Genomic DNA, 18,665 nt, shown 5'->3' with positions numbered 1-18,665 from the left:
ACTCCAGACCATTCTCGGCATTCCAAACCTAGGGAAGAACTCTTTGGCAAGGGCTTTAGTAGGGGACAAGGCAGTGTTGTCTTTTAAGGGATATGCTTCTATCCATCTTGAAAAGGCACAAACAACAACGAGTACGTATTTCAGATTGTTGCACCTTTCCATGTGGATGAAATCTAGCTGCAAAACCTCGAACGGATACGTTGGAGGCGCAAAATGACCAGCTGGAGTTGGGGTTCCCCTACCAGGATTGTATTTCAGACACACCATACAATTTTTGACCACGTTCTCTGCACACTTGGGAATTTTAGCATTTTGCCATACTGGAGCTAACAACTTACAAATCCCTTTCACACTGATGTGACCCATTCCATGAGCCATTGTAACAACTGCAGGCACATACGCATCGGGTAACAACCATCTCTGATGCTCTGACAACTCAACCCAACAACCATGCGCATCCAATTTACCCATACTTTCTCTCCACACACTCAACTCTTTCTCTGTAGCTTCAGCTTGAATAGATTTCACACTTTCTATCGTGTCTTCACACATTCCCACGTCACCAATCCATCTTGCAGGGCCTGCAACATACATTCGGCTCATCACATCCCTCGCTGTTTCTTTTGCGACTTCGTCAGCAAATGCATTTCCACGACCAACATCGTCAGTCACCTTCTTGTGTGCACTGCATTTTACAATCGCGACTTGAACTGGCAAAGTAAGTGATTCAAGGAGCTCATTCACCAACTGACCATGCTGAATCTTAGTTCCATGCGAAGTCAGGAACCCACGTTCTTTCCACAATCGTCCAAAACTGTGAGCCACACCAAATGCATACTGGCTGTCGGTATATATGGTCACTTTCATTCCTTTCGACAACACACACGCTCTCGTAAGTGCAATCAATTCTGCTGCTTGAGCTGAATTTTGTGGGATACGTGCAGCTTCAACAATCGTATGCAAAGTCGTAACATCATATGCTGCAGTCGTATCACCATTCGGGAGCTTGAAGCATGAACCATCCACCCATAAGGTACCATCACACTTCACAAGAGGGGTGACCTGGAGATCTATTCTCCCTTTCGTTTCTTCTTCTGTTCTGAGGAAACAATCATGCTGTTCAGAACTATCTAACTCAGTTTCAATCGGCAACAACGTAGCTGGGTTAAGCGTGTTGCATCTTTTTATGTGCACATGACTCGCTAACAGTGTTAACTCGTAACCTGACAACCGACCACTAGTTAAGTGCTGTGTCTTGGTCCTGTTTAACAACGTGTCCACTGCATGTGGAACCATCACAATCAATGTATTATTCATGACTAAACCAGCAGACTGTCGAATAGAAACAGCTGCTGCTGCTGTCGCTCTCAAGCAACTTGGCAATGCTTTAGCTACCGGGTCTAAGATTGACGAAAAATACGCACATGGACGCTGCCTGTTCCCAAACAACTGTGTTAACACTGATAATGCACAACCTTCTTTCTCATGGACATACAATGTAAAGGGCTTACTGTAGTCGGGTGTACCCAACACAGGAGCCGAACATAATGCATTGGGCAATTCGGAAAAACTTTTCTGACACTCTTCAGACCATGGAATGGGATTCGGTGTATCTTTACAAGTTAATGCCACCAAAGGTTTGGCCAACAACGAAAAATTTGGTATTCATTGTCTGCAATATGATGTAATACCCAAAAAGCACGCACTTCTCTTTGTGTCTTTGGCACACTTAGTTTCGCTATTGCCTGAATTCTCTCTGGGGTCAGTTTCCTTCCCTCCTTCCATAAGAGATGACCTAAGTAGGTCACTTCTTGTCGACAATATTGCAATTTCAAAAGGGACACTTTGTGATGCAAATCAGACAAATGATGCAACAATGACAATGTGGCTTCTTTACAGATTTTTTCCGTATCTGCAGCAACAAGCAAATCATCAACGTACTGAATAAGTGTAGCGCCATCAGGTAAAACAATTGTGTCAAGCTGTATTTTAAAGCCTGACTATATATCGATGGACTTTCACAGTAGCCCTGGGGAGCGCGTTTGAAGCGGAAGCTTCGACCTCCTAACCTGAAGCCGAAAATATCCCTACTTTCCTCGGCAATCGGGGATGCTGAAAAAGGCATTTTTTAAGTCGATCACCGAGAACCAAGTCGCAGAAGCTGGAATCATAGTCAATAGGGCAGTAATATCAGGGACAACTGGGAATTGTGGCACAACTATTTTATTCATCTCTCTAAGATCAATCACAAATCTGTAAACAGGTGGCTGAGAAGGATCGGTACGCTTCAAAACAGGCAGAACAGGACTATTGCAAACGTTGCCTCTTGTCTCTTCAATTACATCTTTTTCAATCAAATCATAAATGATCGCTAGCAACGCTTTTTCACCTTCACTAGAGATCTTGTACTGGGGAATACGTGGCATTTTAACATTGTCTTTCAATGTCACAACATATGGCGGTATTTCCAAAAGACCCACATCATTAGGACCAGTAGCCCAAAGAACTTCAGGAAGAGACGACAACTCTGTAGGAAGTTTATCCTTCGACAAATACATTGGGGAGACTACTTTCTTACCTATTGTAAGTTGCACTCCTGAAGGAGAACAATACAAAGTCGCATGCAATCTTTTCAACAGATCCAATCCTAACAAATTTTCACCACAACCTGTTGTCAGAATAAGGGGTGCTTCTAATTCATAAGGTCCAACAGAAAGGGACATAGGGCTAGAAATCGGGTTCCTAACCGGGGCGCCAGAAAAACCTACTGAAACATTCATTTCGCCAGACAAAGGTGCACCAGGGAGTTTAGAGTACATAATAGAACTCTTTGTAGCACCAGTATCCAACAGAAAAGGCTCTGCCACACCTGATGTAATCACCTCAACGTAAGGTCCACTCTGATCTACTGGAACTGAAACAACTCCCTCTCTTTGTCTATGGCTGTCCTAGCAATCATTATCTTCCATATTCTCATCTTCTGCATAGTAGTCATCAGCATAGTACTGAGCTGTCCTATTAGACGCGTTATTCTGCTGATCAAACCTATTCTTTGAATTTTGAGGTGGAAGGGAGCACGCGTTCTGGGGGAAGTTTCCACGTCCTTTACCTCTAGGTGCTTGTGAAATACCTCGACCTCTTGCGCTAGAGGCACCATTCATACGCTGTAACAAAAAAGGACAACTGTACTTAAAATGACCCTCTTCTTTACAATATGAACACTGATTAGGGCCTACAGGAACACGCTGTTGAGGATTCTCGAACCCTTGCGAGTTCCTCTGAAACCGTTGAGGTTGCTGATAGTTACTCTGACCACCACGTGGCGGATACGCTTGTTGTAGAAGAACCTTCGTTTTTAACTCTTTAGTTTTCTTGTCTGCTCTATCTTTCTCATCTTTATCTCTATTTTCGTAATACTGGGCAGTAGACAATATCTGTGCTGAAGAGGAAACGGCCCACGAACTTTCTGAATTTTTTAATTTCTTACACAACTCGGGAAGAAAATTGTGCACGAACTTGTCAACGAACAACCGTTGACCACCTTCTGTACTCATATCTTGACCACTGTGGTCGATAAACGTCTCTTCGAACCTGGTGAAGAAATCAGACACTGTTTCATCTTTCTTCTGCTTACACGCAGACAACTCACTCGCATCGCAGGCATTAAAGTCTTCATGTAATTAATGATCCTACCAGGGAGCTCTGCTACTAAAGGTTCGGGTTTAGCACCACCAACTTGTCGGTCATCTGCAGCACTAATATTAGCCCATGTGTCACCTAACTCTTGATCATGATCCGCATGACGAATCTTTCCGCATAAAGGCTGTGGAACAACATTTCCAAACAACATGTCTATATCCGCTAAATTCATAATACAAGAGCCTGCAGTCTGTGACAATTCCTTGTAATACCCTGCAGGATTTTTACGGGGATCAGGTAATGTCTGTTTAAGGGCCAATACTTCAGCGCGCTTCCACGGAACATGTACCCAAACACGCTGAAAGTGCACTGGAACAGCTGGGGGAACATTATTCAGACCAGCCACTACTGCTTCCTTCCATACTGGGGGAACCTCCCTCATGGGGTATTGTCTCACCTTCCTTTTAACAGAGGAATCAGACTCAAACAACGACCGAGAAACACCTTCACTCCTAAACGACAACAATGTCGCAACTGCTTTCTTAACATCTGAACCCACAATTGCGCCTTTCCCAAACTCGAACCGTATATGACATAACTCAGGTGGATTGGGCTCCAAATCATTCTCTTCTAAATCCTCACTCAGAAAAGTAGACATTTTCTCAAAAACGTATCTCTGTTTTGGTGCTTCCCACTGATGGAAGACATCCATAACAGACTCTAGCTCATATTTCGTCGGTTCAGTAACCCATTTATGTTCCAAATAATTCAATGTTTCCTTCTCCCTAGAATCAGGCAGTTGGCTACGTAACTGTTTACGCTCTGAGACAGGAGATAAACCTGTTGCTCCAAAGAGAGGATATAGAAGGCTAGCAACAGTGCTAGTCATTCTCTGGCGAACAGAGGGAGAAGTTGATGAAAAGACAGGCGGAGGAGCAGAGTGAGGCAAGGCAGATGCAGAGGCAGTGTCAGGAGGAATACCAGGAGTGGTAGTCGATATAGAGGTCAAAGTTGTAGGAAGTAAAGGCAGAGCAGATATCAAAGTCGGTGGCCCTTGAGGAGGCTGCACCGGAAGAGTAGGAGCCAACGGAAGATCAGCTGGTGGCTGTGGAATAACTTGAGGCACAACAATCGGGGGTTGCACGACTAGAGGTTGCGGAGGTGCTGTAGCATTCTGCGCATAAGGGGGTGGCAAACTCAATAAATGCGACATTAGGGGATCTTTTTCAAGTTCTTTTGCTGCATCCTGCTGAAGAGGCAGCAAAACTGGATAACATTTATCGATTACCATTTTACGTTGCCTGTGCAACTGCTCATTCATCTGTTCTTCTTCGTTATCTTTAAACTGCATGGCAGCTTGCATTATCGAGATACCCTTTTCTCTTTTATTCTTTTTAGCTAATTTAATTTCTTTCTGTTTGGCTTCCTTTCGCCATAGGCGGAAAGAGTCAAACATCGCCGGCCGGGCTTTCTTCTTAAAAAGTTTAACTTCTAGATTATCTAGGATTTCCGTGTCAAAGCTACCATATTGGGGCCATTTTAAAACACCATCTTTCCTGGTGTATTTGATCCACACTTCGTTATAGGTGATGGGGCCTACTCCATGTTTCACATAAAGTTCATAAGTTGGAGTTCCAGTCGGAGGAACCGGACATGAGTCCTCCAATCGGGAATCCCTATTACAACCAAGACAAAACAAATTTCCAAGTCTGCTAAGACCAGGCATCTTTGCTCTCTAGTCTAGCTTTAAACTTCAAGGGATTATCGATTACGATAGTCTCGTGAATACATGAGTCCCTCTGCTTTGGTACTTGCAAGTTCCAAATCAAAGATCCCGAAGGGATACTCAAACTAAGGACTGGGAGACGCTCCACTTATACTTAACTGAGGTATCGGTGGCGTCACCAGAAGACTAGTCTATCGTTTCGCTCTACCAATCATCAAGGGTCCAAAACAGGGCGATAGTCAGGGCAGCAGTCCTTCGTAGCCGTCGGGAAGCGGGGAACCTCGCAGCAAAGACTTTCGGACCACGTTGACATGCAGGGGTTGATGAAGTGGCGGCCTTCCTCCAGAATTTTCACACAAAGCTCCTCACGAACCTCTGCCTTGGACCGGTACCACTGATATCGCCCCACGTTGGACGCCAACTGAAGTACTGGGTTTTTCAGAACCGGTACTGAACTGGTAACCCAGCGGTGCCAGGGACAACACCCTATGACTTCGGGTCCTTCCTGTTTCAGACTACAGAAACACAGAGTCTTCTAGGTGAAGTCAAAGATCGAATTTATTGCTGCAACCAAGTAACAGGTATCCTAGAAGTACAACACAGTGTATATTCTCAGGAGACTGCTCAATCTTACAAAGCCAGCCTGCTCTTTTTATACAAAATATTACGCTTTAGGCAAACATTCTTACGTTTACAGTTGACCATTCACATATTTTCACTACAAAGAAAAAGCAGAGTCATGATGACAATCCCACATTTCAGTTTGTTCAGCCCACAATCAATTACCCGGAAAGGCCCAGTATTTCATCAGATATCGACGGGCCCCCAATAAGAACGGGCACCTCCTCCTCGTAAAGCAAGTCATAAAGAAAGAAACAGAGGCAGGTGTGTGTAAGATTAGGAAAAGTTTGTGTGCGATGAAAGGTTTATGGCACGTTGAGCCTTGATGCTATCTCGACCGGCCACTGGGAGAGGAACTGCCCAAACAGGTTTGGCCTGGGGCAGTGGAGTCAGCTTGCCCAGGTCGCAGAGAAGTCAGGAAAGGTGTACGTGTCCTTCAGGACCGTGTTTGGCCTTTATCATTGACCTATGTGAGGGCAACTCACAAAATGGCTGCCGTACACAAAATGGAACCCAAGGGTTCAGGACGAAAATGACGATTTCAGGGTGAAATTGTCACTCGAATATGACGAAAATGCTTGTGCATAGTATACTGGCCATTTTTGGTCTGCTGATATCAAAATCGTCATGATACGACGATGTTTATGACACAGGTCCAAAATTTTCAGTACCACACCGCCACTCCCGAAGCTCCTCGACCTCTCCATGGCATTCAACACAGTCTCCCACAACACTCTCATCAACAGACTTTACAACATATTCTCCTACATAGACAACTCTCAATTGAGTATCTCGCTCACTGAGGACCCCTCCAACGCCAAAACCAACTTCTGGAACATCATGAGCCATGTAAACAAATGGATTAGAGACAACTGCCTCCAACTAAACTCCGACAAAACTGAAGTACTGATTTTGAGGAAGAACACCTCCACATGGAACCACAGCTGATGGCCTGCAGAACTCAGACCCATGCCCACACTGACCGACCATGCATACAACCTCAGCATCATCCTTAATAGCCAAATCATCATGAAAAGACATGTTACAGCTCCTCAAAAGACTTCAGACCATAGAGAATGTGGCAGCCAGACTCCTCTGGGACCTCCCCAAGCAAACGTGCATCACCTCACACCTTAGAGACCTTCACCTGCACCCCATGCAGAAAAGATATTAGTTCAAGATCCTCACACACACATACAAAGCCCTCCATGACATATTACCGGCCTACCTCAACCATCGCCTGAACTTCCACCAACCCTCTAGACACCCGTGCTCTTCTTCGCTTGCCCTCGCTAGCCTTCCGTATCCGTCGCAGCAACAGCTACATTGCTTCCAAGACTTGGAACGATCTTAACCCCCCCTCCCCACCCTGGCTCCGTACAACCCCCTCACTGGCAGACTTAAGAAAGAGACTCAAGATCTGGCACTTCAACAGAGACACAGAGGCCAGATAACACTAACGGTGACAGTGATGCGCTTTACAAATGAAGATTAGCTGATTGATTGATTGATTGATTGACTGATTGCTTTTATTGATTTTTCAGAGGTATAAAGTGCACAGTGTTGTCATCTCATTTCTTCCACTCTCTGTTGTTTTAGCACCCGCTGTCGATGAAAGCCCAAATGGATATAAATGTAGAGACTGCTTCAATGACAAGTCCGCAGATGCCTGCACACCCGAAAAGGAGATTATGTGCACCGGGCAGGAGAAAGCATGTGTCTTCCAATCTGGAACAGGGGCCATTCCAGGTGACTTATACAGTTTTTTGTATTTTGAGTTTTCAACGCCACTAAACGTCCAAACCAAGTAGCATTTTGCAAAATTGAAAGGCTTGTCCAGTTCTCACAAATATGGATAATAGCTGTTTTCAAGAAAAATCCATTCCTTCTGGAAGACTGGATAAAGCTAGCTAGGTTTTCATTCTCATAAATACTGGTTGAACATTGCAAAATAAGTAAGGATGGCCCCAACTTGCGTAATTCAATGTAGCGTAATTCAATGTAGCGTAATCGTGCAGAAAATACCAGAGAATTTTACAAGATTACTAATTACTGGTGAGAGGTATAATTGTACGATTAGCGATATTTCTTAGCACAAATATGGCCCCTTATGGCCAAAATTGGTGTGAGATTGGTGTGAGATGTTGGTACAAGAGATAGTGCATATTGTAACAGAATACAAATAGCGAGTGCAAACTGCGGCTCATGCTCACTAAATGTGCTCTTGCAGTAGGATGGTTCCTCAGCTTAATTCTGGGTTTTACTATTACCTTCTTTGTTAATATGCCCCCTAGCATTCAAAAAGAGCATGCATTTTGTGCTAAGAAACAGCATTAAATGTGCTTTTGTGGTTGGATTTCCCTCCAACTTACTCCGGCCATTTAGCTCTATTCTCTTAGTGCTAAATGCACCCTGTTGGACTTGGCCCTTTGAGGGCAGGTTCACCCCTGAACTTTTTGCCTTAAGCTCTGACATGGTGGTAGTGGTTTTAGGCCTCTGGGCACTTTAGCACTGTGGCCCAGTCTAAAGTAAGTGCGCTCTCTGAGTGTGTGTGGTGAGATTGGCCTGCCCTTCTAAAGGAATGCAAGGGGAATATGTGTGTCCATGGTAATTCCTGGTGTGAGAGGAGTGCAGGGTCGAGTTTTGTATGTACGCAGATTTATGGTGACTGGTGGAGAAATGCCACTTTTAGAAGTTGGCATTTCTGTGTGCTACGTGTGTGCCTGCCTGATGTGAATTGCATGTCTTGTGATTGACAGGAGCTGAGAGTTGTGGGTGGCTCCAGTGGGGGCAGGATGAGTCAGAGATAGGCTGAATGGGACAGAAAACCCTTGCCTCTGAATAGGATGGTGCTTTCCTAGTACAATTCTGGCTCCGCACCCTGTGGTCTGATCAATGAGCCCCCACCTGACAAAGGGAAAGAGGAGCTTCGAAAACAAAGTGCTCCAAAGCCCCTCTAAACCAGTTCTGACTGGTATCCCCAGGCCCTGCACTTTTACACAAAGGGAAATGCAGTATAAATATAGGAGCTGTTATCCCATGAAGATGTTCTGAACCTGGTCCTAAACGTCCGGGGCGTGCTGCTGCTGGGGCCCAGGAGGACCTGCCAGGAGGGCTGCCTCCCTGGGCCCAGCTAAGCCCCTGGGACCTTTTGCTTTATTGTGTTATCCTTAAGGACTTTGTGCTTTTAGCTCCAGCGCCTGGGAGTGCTTTATCTTCATTTGCCCTACCAAAGAAAAGGAGCCTGAGGGCTGTGATGTGCTGAGCTGCAGCCCGTAATGAGGGAATCCCGATCATAAGGATTCCCCCGTTATGCTTTTTATTTCTTGGGGTGTCCACCCTGCTTATACTTTGATTCAAATGCGGGTGCCCACCCCGCTTCATATTTTAATTTGGGAGGGAGCCTACCCCTCATTGTCTGCCTTATATTTTATTAATGAAGCGGGAGCCCACCCCGCGTTTCACAGCCGCAGCCCGAGCCATTGTGGAATCCTTCTCCGGGCTGCTCTCAGCATGACCCGGAAGTCAGGCAACCTTGCCTGGGACGTGGGCGAGCCTGCTCACGAAGCAGAAGAGCAGTGAGGCCGGAAGACCCAGGCGGGAGCCCACCTCATGCTGGGAGTACCGAGAGGAAGTCTGGAGCCTTGCAGGCTCCACGTTCGTCCCAGGAGGGGGGCAGGGTAAAGAGAGAGACACCATAGGCACACACAAGCCCAACCAGCCTGCGTGGATGTGGCCAGATGCAACGCAGGGCTCCTCTGAGCACAAGGGAGCCCCGCGCAGTGCAGCATAGAACCCTTCCCCCATAGCCCAGTGAGTAGGGGTTTCTCTGTGTTATGTGCCTGTTCGGGGCACACGCGCCAGTGAGTACGATTGGGGGCATGATTTGTTTAAAGCTCCCATGCGCTCCAAGAGGGGCTATTTGTGGTAAGGGCCCCAGTGGGGGTCCCGAGGTTAAGAAGGGTCCGTGCCTGTACATGCTGGTTATTCTCACAGCTGCCCACCTGCTAGTGGGCAGCTGCACCTATGGGGGCAAGATTTGTTTAAAGAGTCCTGAAGTGAGGCCTTAGAGTGCATGTGTACCGCCAGTGCCATGCCTCCAATGTTTGGGGGCAATTGTATTTAGAGAAAGGCCCAGTGGGGGCCCGGAAGGCACAGTGATGCCAGGCCCCTGGTTATTTACAGCTAGCCCATACTAGCGCAGGCAGCTGCAAAATTTTGTGCAAATTTGTCAGAGGGCACATTGTGTGCCCAGGCCCACGTTCAGATTTACAGCTGTGCAGCACTTAGTGCCAGCTGCTACGTTTAGGTTTGCGAAGTGCTCACCCTTGAATTCAGCTGCATTGGCAGCGCACCCTGACTTTTGAACATAGGGCATTTGAAACCTTTTGAGATGGCCAGTTGGCCAGGGGGAATGTTAGGTGTATAGGGTACCAGGCCCTAATATGATTTTTGTGGTGCTAGGAAATGTGATTCATGTAGTATGATTTACGCACCCTGTTTGATGCCTCTAAATGTGGTTTTTATGATTATGAGGTTGTTTGCGTATTATGGTTTATTTCCTAATGTGAGTTATGCTTAGGAGGTTAGGGTTTAATGCGTTTAGACTTCTGAGATTATTGCACAATGTGTTTATGCTAGTGGGGTTGGCGCAGAATTTCATTTGTGCCTAATGTGATATTGTGCATAATGGAGTTTATGATACAGGCTGATGCTAAGTACAGTGGTTACCAGTGATTACTGGTTGTATGTTTATGATATGCTTTACTTTTACGAAGTTCGCTCTGTGATGGTTCTGAAAGTGGTCCAGTAGGCACTGTCAGGTGTATATAGTCCCTTGTGCATATGACCTAGTGCCAGGTGGCACCATGTATATTATGTGAGTACTATTCTATTGTGTAATGAGAATACAAAGGCTATTTTTGACATAACCTTGTGGGGAGTTCCTTTTGTAGTGTGCCTGGGATGTTATTGCTGTGTGCGTGTTCAAATGCTTTACATTACCTAAAGGATAAGCCTGACTGCTCTTGCCAAGCTACCAAGGGGGTGAGCAGGGGTTATCTTTGGTGGGTAACTCTCTTGCCCTGACTAGAGTGGTGGTCTCTGCCTGGCTTTGGCACAAGCCTTAGCCAACCAGAGATCCCATTTCTAACACACCCTCACATCCAAACTGGGCACAAAAATACATTTTAGACTAGGAAATTGCATAAAATGCAGTAGAAAACTAGTAGAAAGTGAGAGCGGCTGCTCAAGCTGGCTTAATGTGCTCTAGCGGTAGGATTCCCCTTCACCCCTATTACTCATAATAACATGAGCAGGAGTAATGACCAAAACACTCAAGATGATGGATGGAATATTGCACAATGGCAAAACATTCACCCCCAGTCACAGATCTGAGTTTAATCCATTGTTATGTTGCTCAACAAGCCACCCCAGTTCCGACATGGCCATATGAAAATCAGTCTTGACCCTGTGCTTCATGGGAACAGTCCAGCCCGAACGGCCAAGCCATGTCTTGCCTGGACCGGAATCAAGCATCCTATGACCGGTTTCTGGCTATCAGCCGTATTCAGCCAGGATTGCTTGACTCCAGTGGCTTAGTGAGCACAGGACCCACGTCTGGGCATACCCTTCCTACATAGGGTGAACAGCAAAACACACAAGATGATGGACGGAATGTAGCACAATGGCAAAACATTCACCCCCAGTCACAGATCTGGATTCAATCCATCGTTATTTTGCTCACCAAGCCACCCAGTTCAGATATGGCCATATGCAAATCAGTCTTGACCCTGTGCCTCATGGGAACAGTCCAGCCCGAACTGCCAAGCCATGTCTTCCCTGGACCGGAATTAAGCATTCTAGGGCCGGTTTCTGGTTATCAGCCGTCTTCAGCCAGGATAGCTTGACACTAGTGGCTTAGTGAGCACGGGACCCACGTCTGGGCATACTCTTCCCACATAGGGTAAACAGCAAAACACACAAGATGATGGACTGAATTTTGCAAAATGGCAAAACATTCGGTCCCCAGTCACATATCTGGATTTAATCCATCGTTATTTTGCTCCCCAAGCCACCCCAGTTCAGACATGGCCATATGCAAATCAGTCTTGAGGTTGTGCCTCATGGGAACAGTTCACCCCTATTACTCATAATAGCGCCATGAAACCTTCTGGGTATACGTGCGCTTTATAAATTCCCCCAACTTCAAGTTCATAATAACATGAGCAGGAGTAATCACAACACTTTTGTTAATTCTATATCAAAAGATTATGTGGAAATTTCAAAATTACTCTAATTACTCCAAAGAAGTTGAGATTCCTCGACGGCCTAAAAATACAGCAAAGGCGGGTCATCGAAAAAAAAATAACGCCATGCCAAAATATTTGGTCCAAAATATCATGATATGGAAATATCGTCAGTAAGGATATAATTGTTATAAATATTGATTTTAAGGTAAGTAATAAAGATTTTTAAAATATCAGATTCATTATTATCATTTGCAAACATTTAGAGGCCTATTACGACGGATAATTATGTATCAACCATCGGAATTGAAATCGGCCAGCTTCCAAGGAGTTCGTCGGCAATTCGGAACCTGGTCGTAATCCCAAAGGATAAAGCACAGTTTCTGGCATGGTTTGCATTCTAGCCTGTCCGACATTGAAACCATGAAGGGAAGCATGTTTGGGGACCCTCAGAAGGCCCCTTTTGATACCTGCACTCCATGGCAGGCAGCTTGCAGTGCCTTCCACGGGGTGCAGGGATGAACCACACCTCCCATTTCCCTATTGAAGCATGTATTACTGCCGGTTTACTACTGTAATGCATGCTCCTAAAGGGAAATTTCAGAATGCGACTGAACAGTGTTCGCTCACTTCCTAATGAGGCGGGTGGTACCGTCAACCGGAAGTCGGTCGGACCTGTATACGAGACGGTGTCGGGAGGACGCACGTCAGACCGACATTGTAATCTTCCCCATAGTAGTTTAAAATATAATTTTTGTTATGTATTTTTGAATATATTTTAAATGTATAAAATGAGAAATTTTTGTATAATTTTTATTTATGTTTTTTTATATTTTTGTTATATTCTTAGGGTCCAATTCACATGGTGTTCGAAAAAGCCTCCTAATCGGATCTGTTTTTTTCAGATCTGATTCGTAGCCCATGTTTACGACCGAATCATACACAGGTCTGAATGACTAAGTACGATGCGAAGATCGCGTAAGCGCCAAGCGAATCTTTTCCAGACCCGAACTGGCCCGTACGTCTCATTCGTAGCCGAATCGTGCGGCGCAATGGATCCAATTACGGATTGACCGAGTATGATGCACAATTCGAACAGCCGCTCTGCCTAGGTCTCAGCGAGATGAAACAGCTTTTGGAAGCGTACTTCTGGGGCCTTTAGCAGGCCCCCATTTATCCGGGGCCGTCCGAATCTGTCACAGGGTGTGCCAATGGGTCCGTCCTAATAGAAGCTTACACAATTAGGCGGTAACCAAGGGGTGACTACCCCAGGGTGAACGCTTTTCTCCTCCCACCCCTTTTTTGCTATGGGAGCCTGTGTACGCGTGTGTACGCAGGCTTCCATAGAGTTCAATGGAAGTCTGAGCGAACCGAGTCTGTACGCTTACGGACGCATCAATCTCGCTTGTTTGGACTCCCGGACCACGTTCCGTCCCACAAGCCCTCTGGATCTGAGTTGCACAATCCAAATGAGATCGCAATCGGGCCCTTCAGTAGGTATTAAATTAAATGTAATTCTTTTTTGTGATTTTTACTGCCGTAGCGAGTTGTAGGTTTATAGGGGTATAAGCTGGAAAGTAATTTAATTATAATACATTAATGAATATTTTTATCTAATAATATATATTTAATTAAAATGTAATAATGTTAATAATGCTATTATTTTTTTATGCAAATTTAATGTGCAGGTTGTGGGGCTTACAGGGGTAAAGGTTGCTAAGTAATATGTTTTTCATTAAATAATAATTTGTTGTTAAATAATATAACATAATTAAATGATAATGAATTATGTTAATTGTATAATTATTTCTCTTTTTGGGGTTTATAATGGGCAAATGTGAGAAGTAATATATTTTTCGTTAATTAATAATTAGTAGTTAAGAGCTGTTAGCTTTTTTGGAGTAAATGTTGTGAAATAGTTTATTTGTAATTAATTCATAATGAGTTGTTAATTTATATTAATACATTGAAAATGAACTATGTTATTTGTGTAGTTGATAATTTTTTTAGGTGCGTGTTGTGGGGTTTGGTGGGGTAAAGGGTGGGGAGTAAATTCATTTAAATTAATTAATAATTATTTGGTAAATACTATTAAATATTTAATTGGCAAATAATTTTTTTAATCGTGTCATTCAGTGATTTAAAGCTTCATTTTAGGTGCAGTTTGTGGGTTTAATTAGGGTAAAGGATGGGAAGTTAATCAATTCTAATGAATTAATATTTAGTTTTTAATTAATAATATCTGTCTAATTGATAAATATGTTAATTGTGCAATTACACTTTTTTTGTAGGGTCATGGGGGTAATAAATTAATTTTAGTATATTTTATATATTACCTACTGGCGGTCGCAAGTAGGTAGTTATAGTTAGGGCCTAGTTACCATTGGAAAATCGCAACATTCTATTCCCAATAACTTTGGCGCAGCTCCAGTCATCTCCTATCTTGAAAGTTTTGGGGTGATTCGTCAAGGGGGGGCCAAGAAAAAAGGGGGGTCCAAAATGTGTTTTCCCAATGCAATTTCCATAGGAAACTTTAGACACGGCTACAGCCCAAACTGCTGAATGGAATGACTCCATTTGGCCCTTGGTTCAGAAAGAGCCCTTTTTGTTAAATGGTGTAAATGCGTTCAGTAGTTTTTTAAAATATTAATGGAAAAAGAAATATATGTATCTGGGCAGAGCCTAACCACACATCTCATTGTGAGATCTGATTGGCTGTCAGCACTTCATCCAAGAAGTGTTGGCAGCCATCTACGGACCAATATACATGATAGCACCTGATTAAAATGCTTTGAAGTGAATAGAAGGTTTTAAGACTTTAATTACTTTATAAATCATTTGTTGATGGTACCATACTCATTTTAGGAATTGTGGTGTGTTCTTGGGTGATTTTACCATGTGAAAAAGCCTTCTGCTGGGATATCATGAATCATGTTTGAAAGAAAACTATTATCTCATGCTTTTCCCACAGAGATTTGGAAGGTGATCTATGAGCTAAATTGAGAGCATATTTTCTGTAAATTTACATTATCTTTTTCAGTCATGTGAGAATGAAGTCTGATATTCTCAGTAAAACATGTACATCCAACAAGGACAGAGACTGTCAGTTGATTCCTTTGTGTTCTACTGCAGCTTCCCAGAGTGTTCTAAAGAACAACTAGAGCGCTAAAAGTCCTACTTATGACAAACGTATGGCACACCTGAAGCCATCTTGATTGGAATAAAGTGGTAACTCTTAAAACATTTAATTTAAAAAGGAACACAATGAGGGGGTTCATTTTGCCATAGAAAGTATGATTTGTGCTGCAGAAAGAAAAATTAGGGCACATTTTAAGTGACTTCTCAAATCCTCTTCTATTTCATAAAAAAATTCTGACATGCAGACTGAAACATGCACTTTCAATAAAAGCAGCAGATTTCCCTGGTGAGCAGTAGCGTTACTACGTGATCTAATAAGCAACTAGAATGCTAACATTCTGAATGTATGGCAAACGTCTGACATATCTGATAAGCTTCTTGATGGAAGCAAATTAAAAAAAAAAGTTTCCTAATTTCCTCATTTACTGCAGTCTCCTCAGCAGGAAAGCATTTCCTACTGAGGAGACTGCAGTAAATGAGGAAATTAGGAAACTTCATAGCAAATAAGTTTCCCAAGATGGCCACCAGGGACAAAAGAGCACAATTGTAGCACAAATATCACCCAGATGTAGCCCACATGTAGCCCAATGACAGAAGTGTGCAAAACACTTTTTATTTTTCGTGTTTTTGCAGTTTTATATAGTGCAGACTTGTCAGGTATTGGAGTGCTTTACATGAGCATTGGTTACATCACACAAGAACAAATTCTGTTTGGTTTTAGACATTGGGAGATTAAGTGATTTGACCAGAATCACAGAATGTCGAGCTGAAGCAGAAACTCCAACCTGGTTCCCCAGTTGCAAAGTCTGCAGCTCTGAAAGTAACACCACATCTTCTCCCCTAAGTGAAACATTTAATCAAGTGGTCAACAGGGTAAAAAAATAAAGATAACAAATAATTTAGGAGTGCTGTGTCTCTATTTAAAAACTCAGAAAATATGTCCTCATTTTAGTTTCTTAGAGCACTGATCATAATTTTGATGCAAATAAGACCCTCTCATATATGTAATTTTTAAAGGAAATGCTCTACGTATTACCGTTTTGATTACATCAAGATGACGTCAGGCGTTCCACACTTTTGTGATAAATATAGAATGTTCGCAATCTAGTTCTTTATTATAATACTGTTGAGAGGCAGAGGCCAGGGGCACGGACTCTGAAAATTGAAGGCAGGTAGGAGAGTGCGGAGGCAACAATTTGACCACACCGGGAAGGAAGGAAGGAAGGGTAGTGGTAGCACAACAGACTATGGAGGGCATTGGAAAGTGGGGGCAGTGGCAACAAACCAACGGTACAGGACTGGCAAGAGAGGCTGTGGCACTATAATAGACCGTTGTGGGCAGAAGGAGAAGGCAGTGGTAGTACAACCATACATGCCAACAGACCCGATTCATCCAGGAAACGTCCAATGATTTTAAGCCCAAATGGTCTTTATTTTATCTGTCTCCTGTCTAAAATCTCCTCTTTTTCAATGTAAGTCAAAGAGGAAAATCAATACCCCAGTTTGTTTTTCAAAATGTCCCTCTTACCAAGTTCAAAATATTAGCAAGTATGGTACATTGGATAATGGAAGGCAGGAGGAACTGGGTTAGGGACATGACCTCAGATAACAGAGGACAGGAGGAACATGGAGAGCACCAAACTGACCCTACAGGGCAGGCATCAGGGTTTGCAGCAGCACAATACACCACACAGGACATGCGGAACGGGAGTGCTGCACAATAATCCATAGAAAGCAATAGGGAGGGGACAGGACCATGCACATGGACAACAGAGAACAGAGGGGAAAGAGGCAGTATAGCTAGCTGACCATGGACAGACAGGAGAGAAAGCTGCAGCATCACGGACCATAAATGGCAGGAGGGACAGATCAGGGGCATTACAATGGAACAAATAAGCCAGGAGGGAGGAAAGAGGGGTCCACACATGGGAACAGAGGGCTGGGGTCAAGGGCGCAGGGCAGGAGCCTCAAGATGACCATGGAGGTCAGGCAGGATGGGCACTAGAACAAGACACACCATGGTGAGACTATAATGGCCTACACACAGACCATGGAGGGACGGAGGGAGGGGGTCAGGGGTAGCAAGATGACCACACAGAGAAGGTGGCAGAGGCAGTGGCAGCACAGAATACCATGTATGACAAGCGGATGGGTTAGTGGCAGCACAATTGCTATGATGGGCAAGAAGTAGGATGCAGGGGCATGCACAAAGGACCATGGAGGATGGATGGGAGGGTCAGGACCTGGGCACAGACAAGACAGTCAGGGAAAGGGGCCTCACAACAGAGGCAGGGGGAGCACTTGCAGCACAACAGACTAGGGAGGGCAGAAGGGTGTGGCAGTAAAATGGACCATGGAGGACAGGAGGAAAGGGATAGGGGCATGGAATGTTGACAGGCAGGGTGGAGGTTGCAGAGACAGGTTACAGTCATCTGACAATGCTAGGCAGGTGGGAAGAGAGTGGCAGCTCAACAGAACACTCAAAGTAGATAGGTGTAGCAAGTTCATGGAACATGGTGGGCAAAAAGGATGCAGCAGGGTCATGCACACAGACATCAGAGGGCAGGAGTAAGGAGAATAGGGGCAGTAAGCTAAACACAGAGGCTAAGAATGAGGTCAATAATGGGGCAAAGAATTAGGCAATGGAGGGCAGGAGGAGTGGACTGGTACATCATGCTAAATCTAGGGCAGTGGCAGCACATCAGACCATGCATGGCAGGAGCGAGGAGGCTAGTCTATGGATACAGACAACAGAGGATGGGGAGCAGGTGGATGGGGCAGCAAGCTAACTGTTCAGAGAAGGCGGGAAGAACAGTGGCAGAACAACAGCCACACAGGGCTGTGATAAGGGAGCAGGGACATGGACTTGGACAGTGGATGGCTAGGAGGAGGGAAGGCAGGAGCAGCAACCTTAGGTGAGGGCAGCACAATGCCGGGCCATGCTTTCAACCCCCCACCAGCCATTGTGAAATGCAGCTTACTTAATGTTAAAAAAAAATTAGAAATTTGCTGAAAAAACAAAGATTACAGGGACGGTATAGTTAGACTCAGATTTCACTCATATACAACCAGTGAAATTCAGCAGTTATAGTTACCTGAGCTAACCATAACCTACGCCCCCGCAATGTACTGCTAATGACCTCAGACATTACATTGTTGTTGACATGGGCAGTTACATCACTTATGACATCACTCATGACATCTCAAATGAGCTGTTAATGGAATGGAACTATAATCGTTAGAACATTATTTAGGGATAGTGTGTGTCTAATAACACCCTTTTTTTTCCTTTT

General features: G+C 44.3%; 1 protein-coding gene across 1 annotated transcript in view; it reads left to right on the top strand.

The window, feature by feature from the left end:
• LOC144826907 (phospholipase A2 inhibitor and Ly6/PLAUR domain-containing protein-like) overlaps positions 1 to 18,665 on the top strand; it is a 269,142-nt gene that overhangs the window by 42,383 nt on the left and 208,094 nt on the right. The window contains exon 4 of the mRNA XM_078685366.1: positions 7,586 to 7,735. Coding sequence (XP_078541492.1) covers positions 7,586 to 7,735 — 150 coding nt within the window. The remainder of the gene's footprint in view (positions 1 to 7,585; positions 7,736 to 18,665) is intronic.

This window comes from Lissotriton helveticus, chromosome 4_1, assembly GCF_964261635.1.
Source record: "Lissotriton helveticus chromosome 4_1, aLisHel1.1, whole genome shotgun sequence".
In the NCBI taxonomy this organism is placed as follows: domain Eukaryota; kingdom Metazoa; phylum Chordata; class Amphibia; order Caudata; family Salamandridae; genus Lissotriton; species Lissotriton helveticus.
Note: the sequence above shows the minus strand (reverse complement) of the source record. Positions and strands in the feature narration are given on the sequence as shown.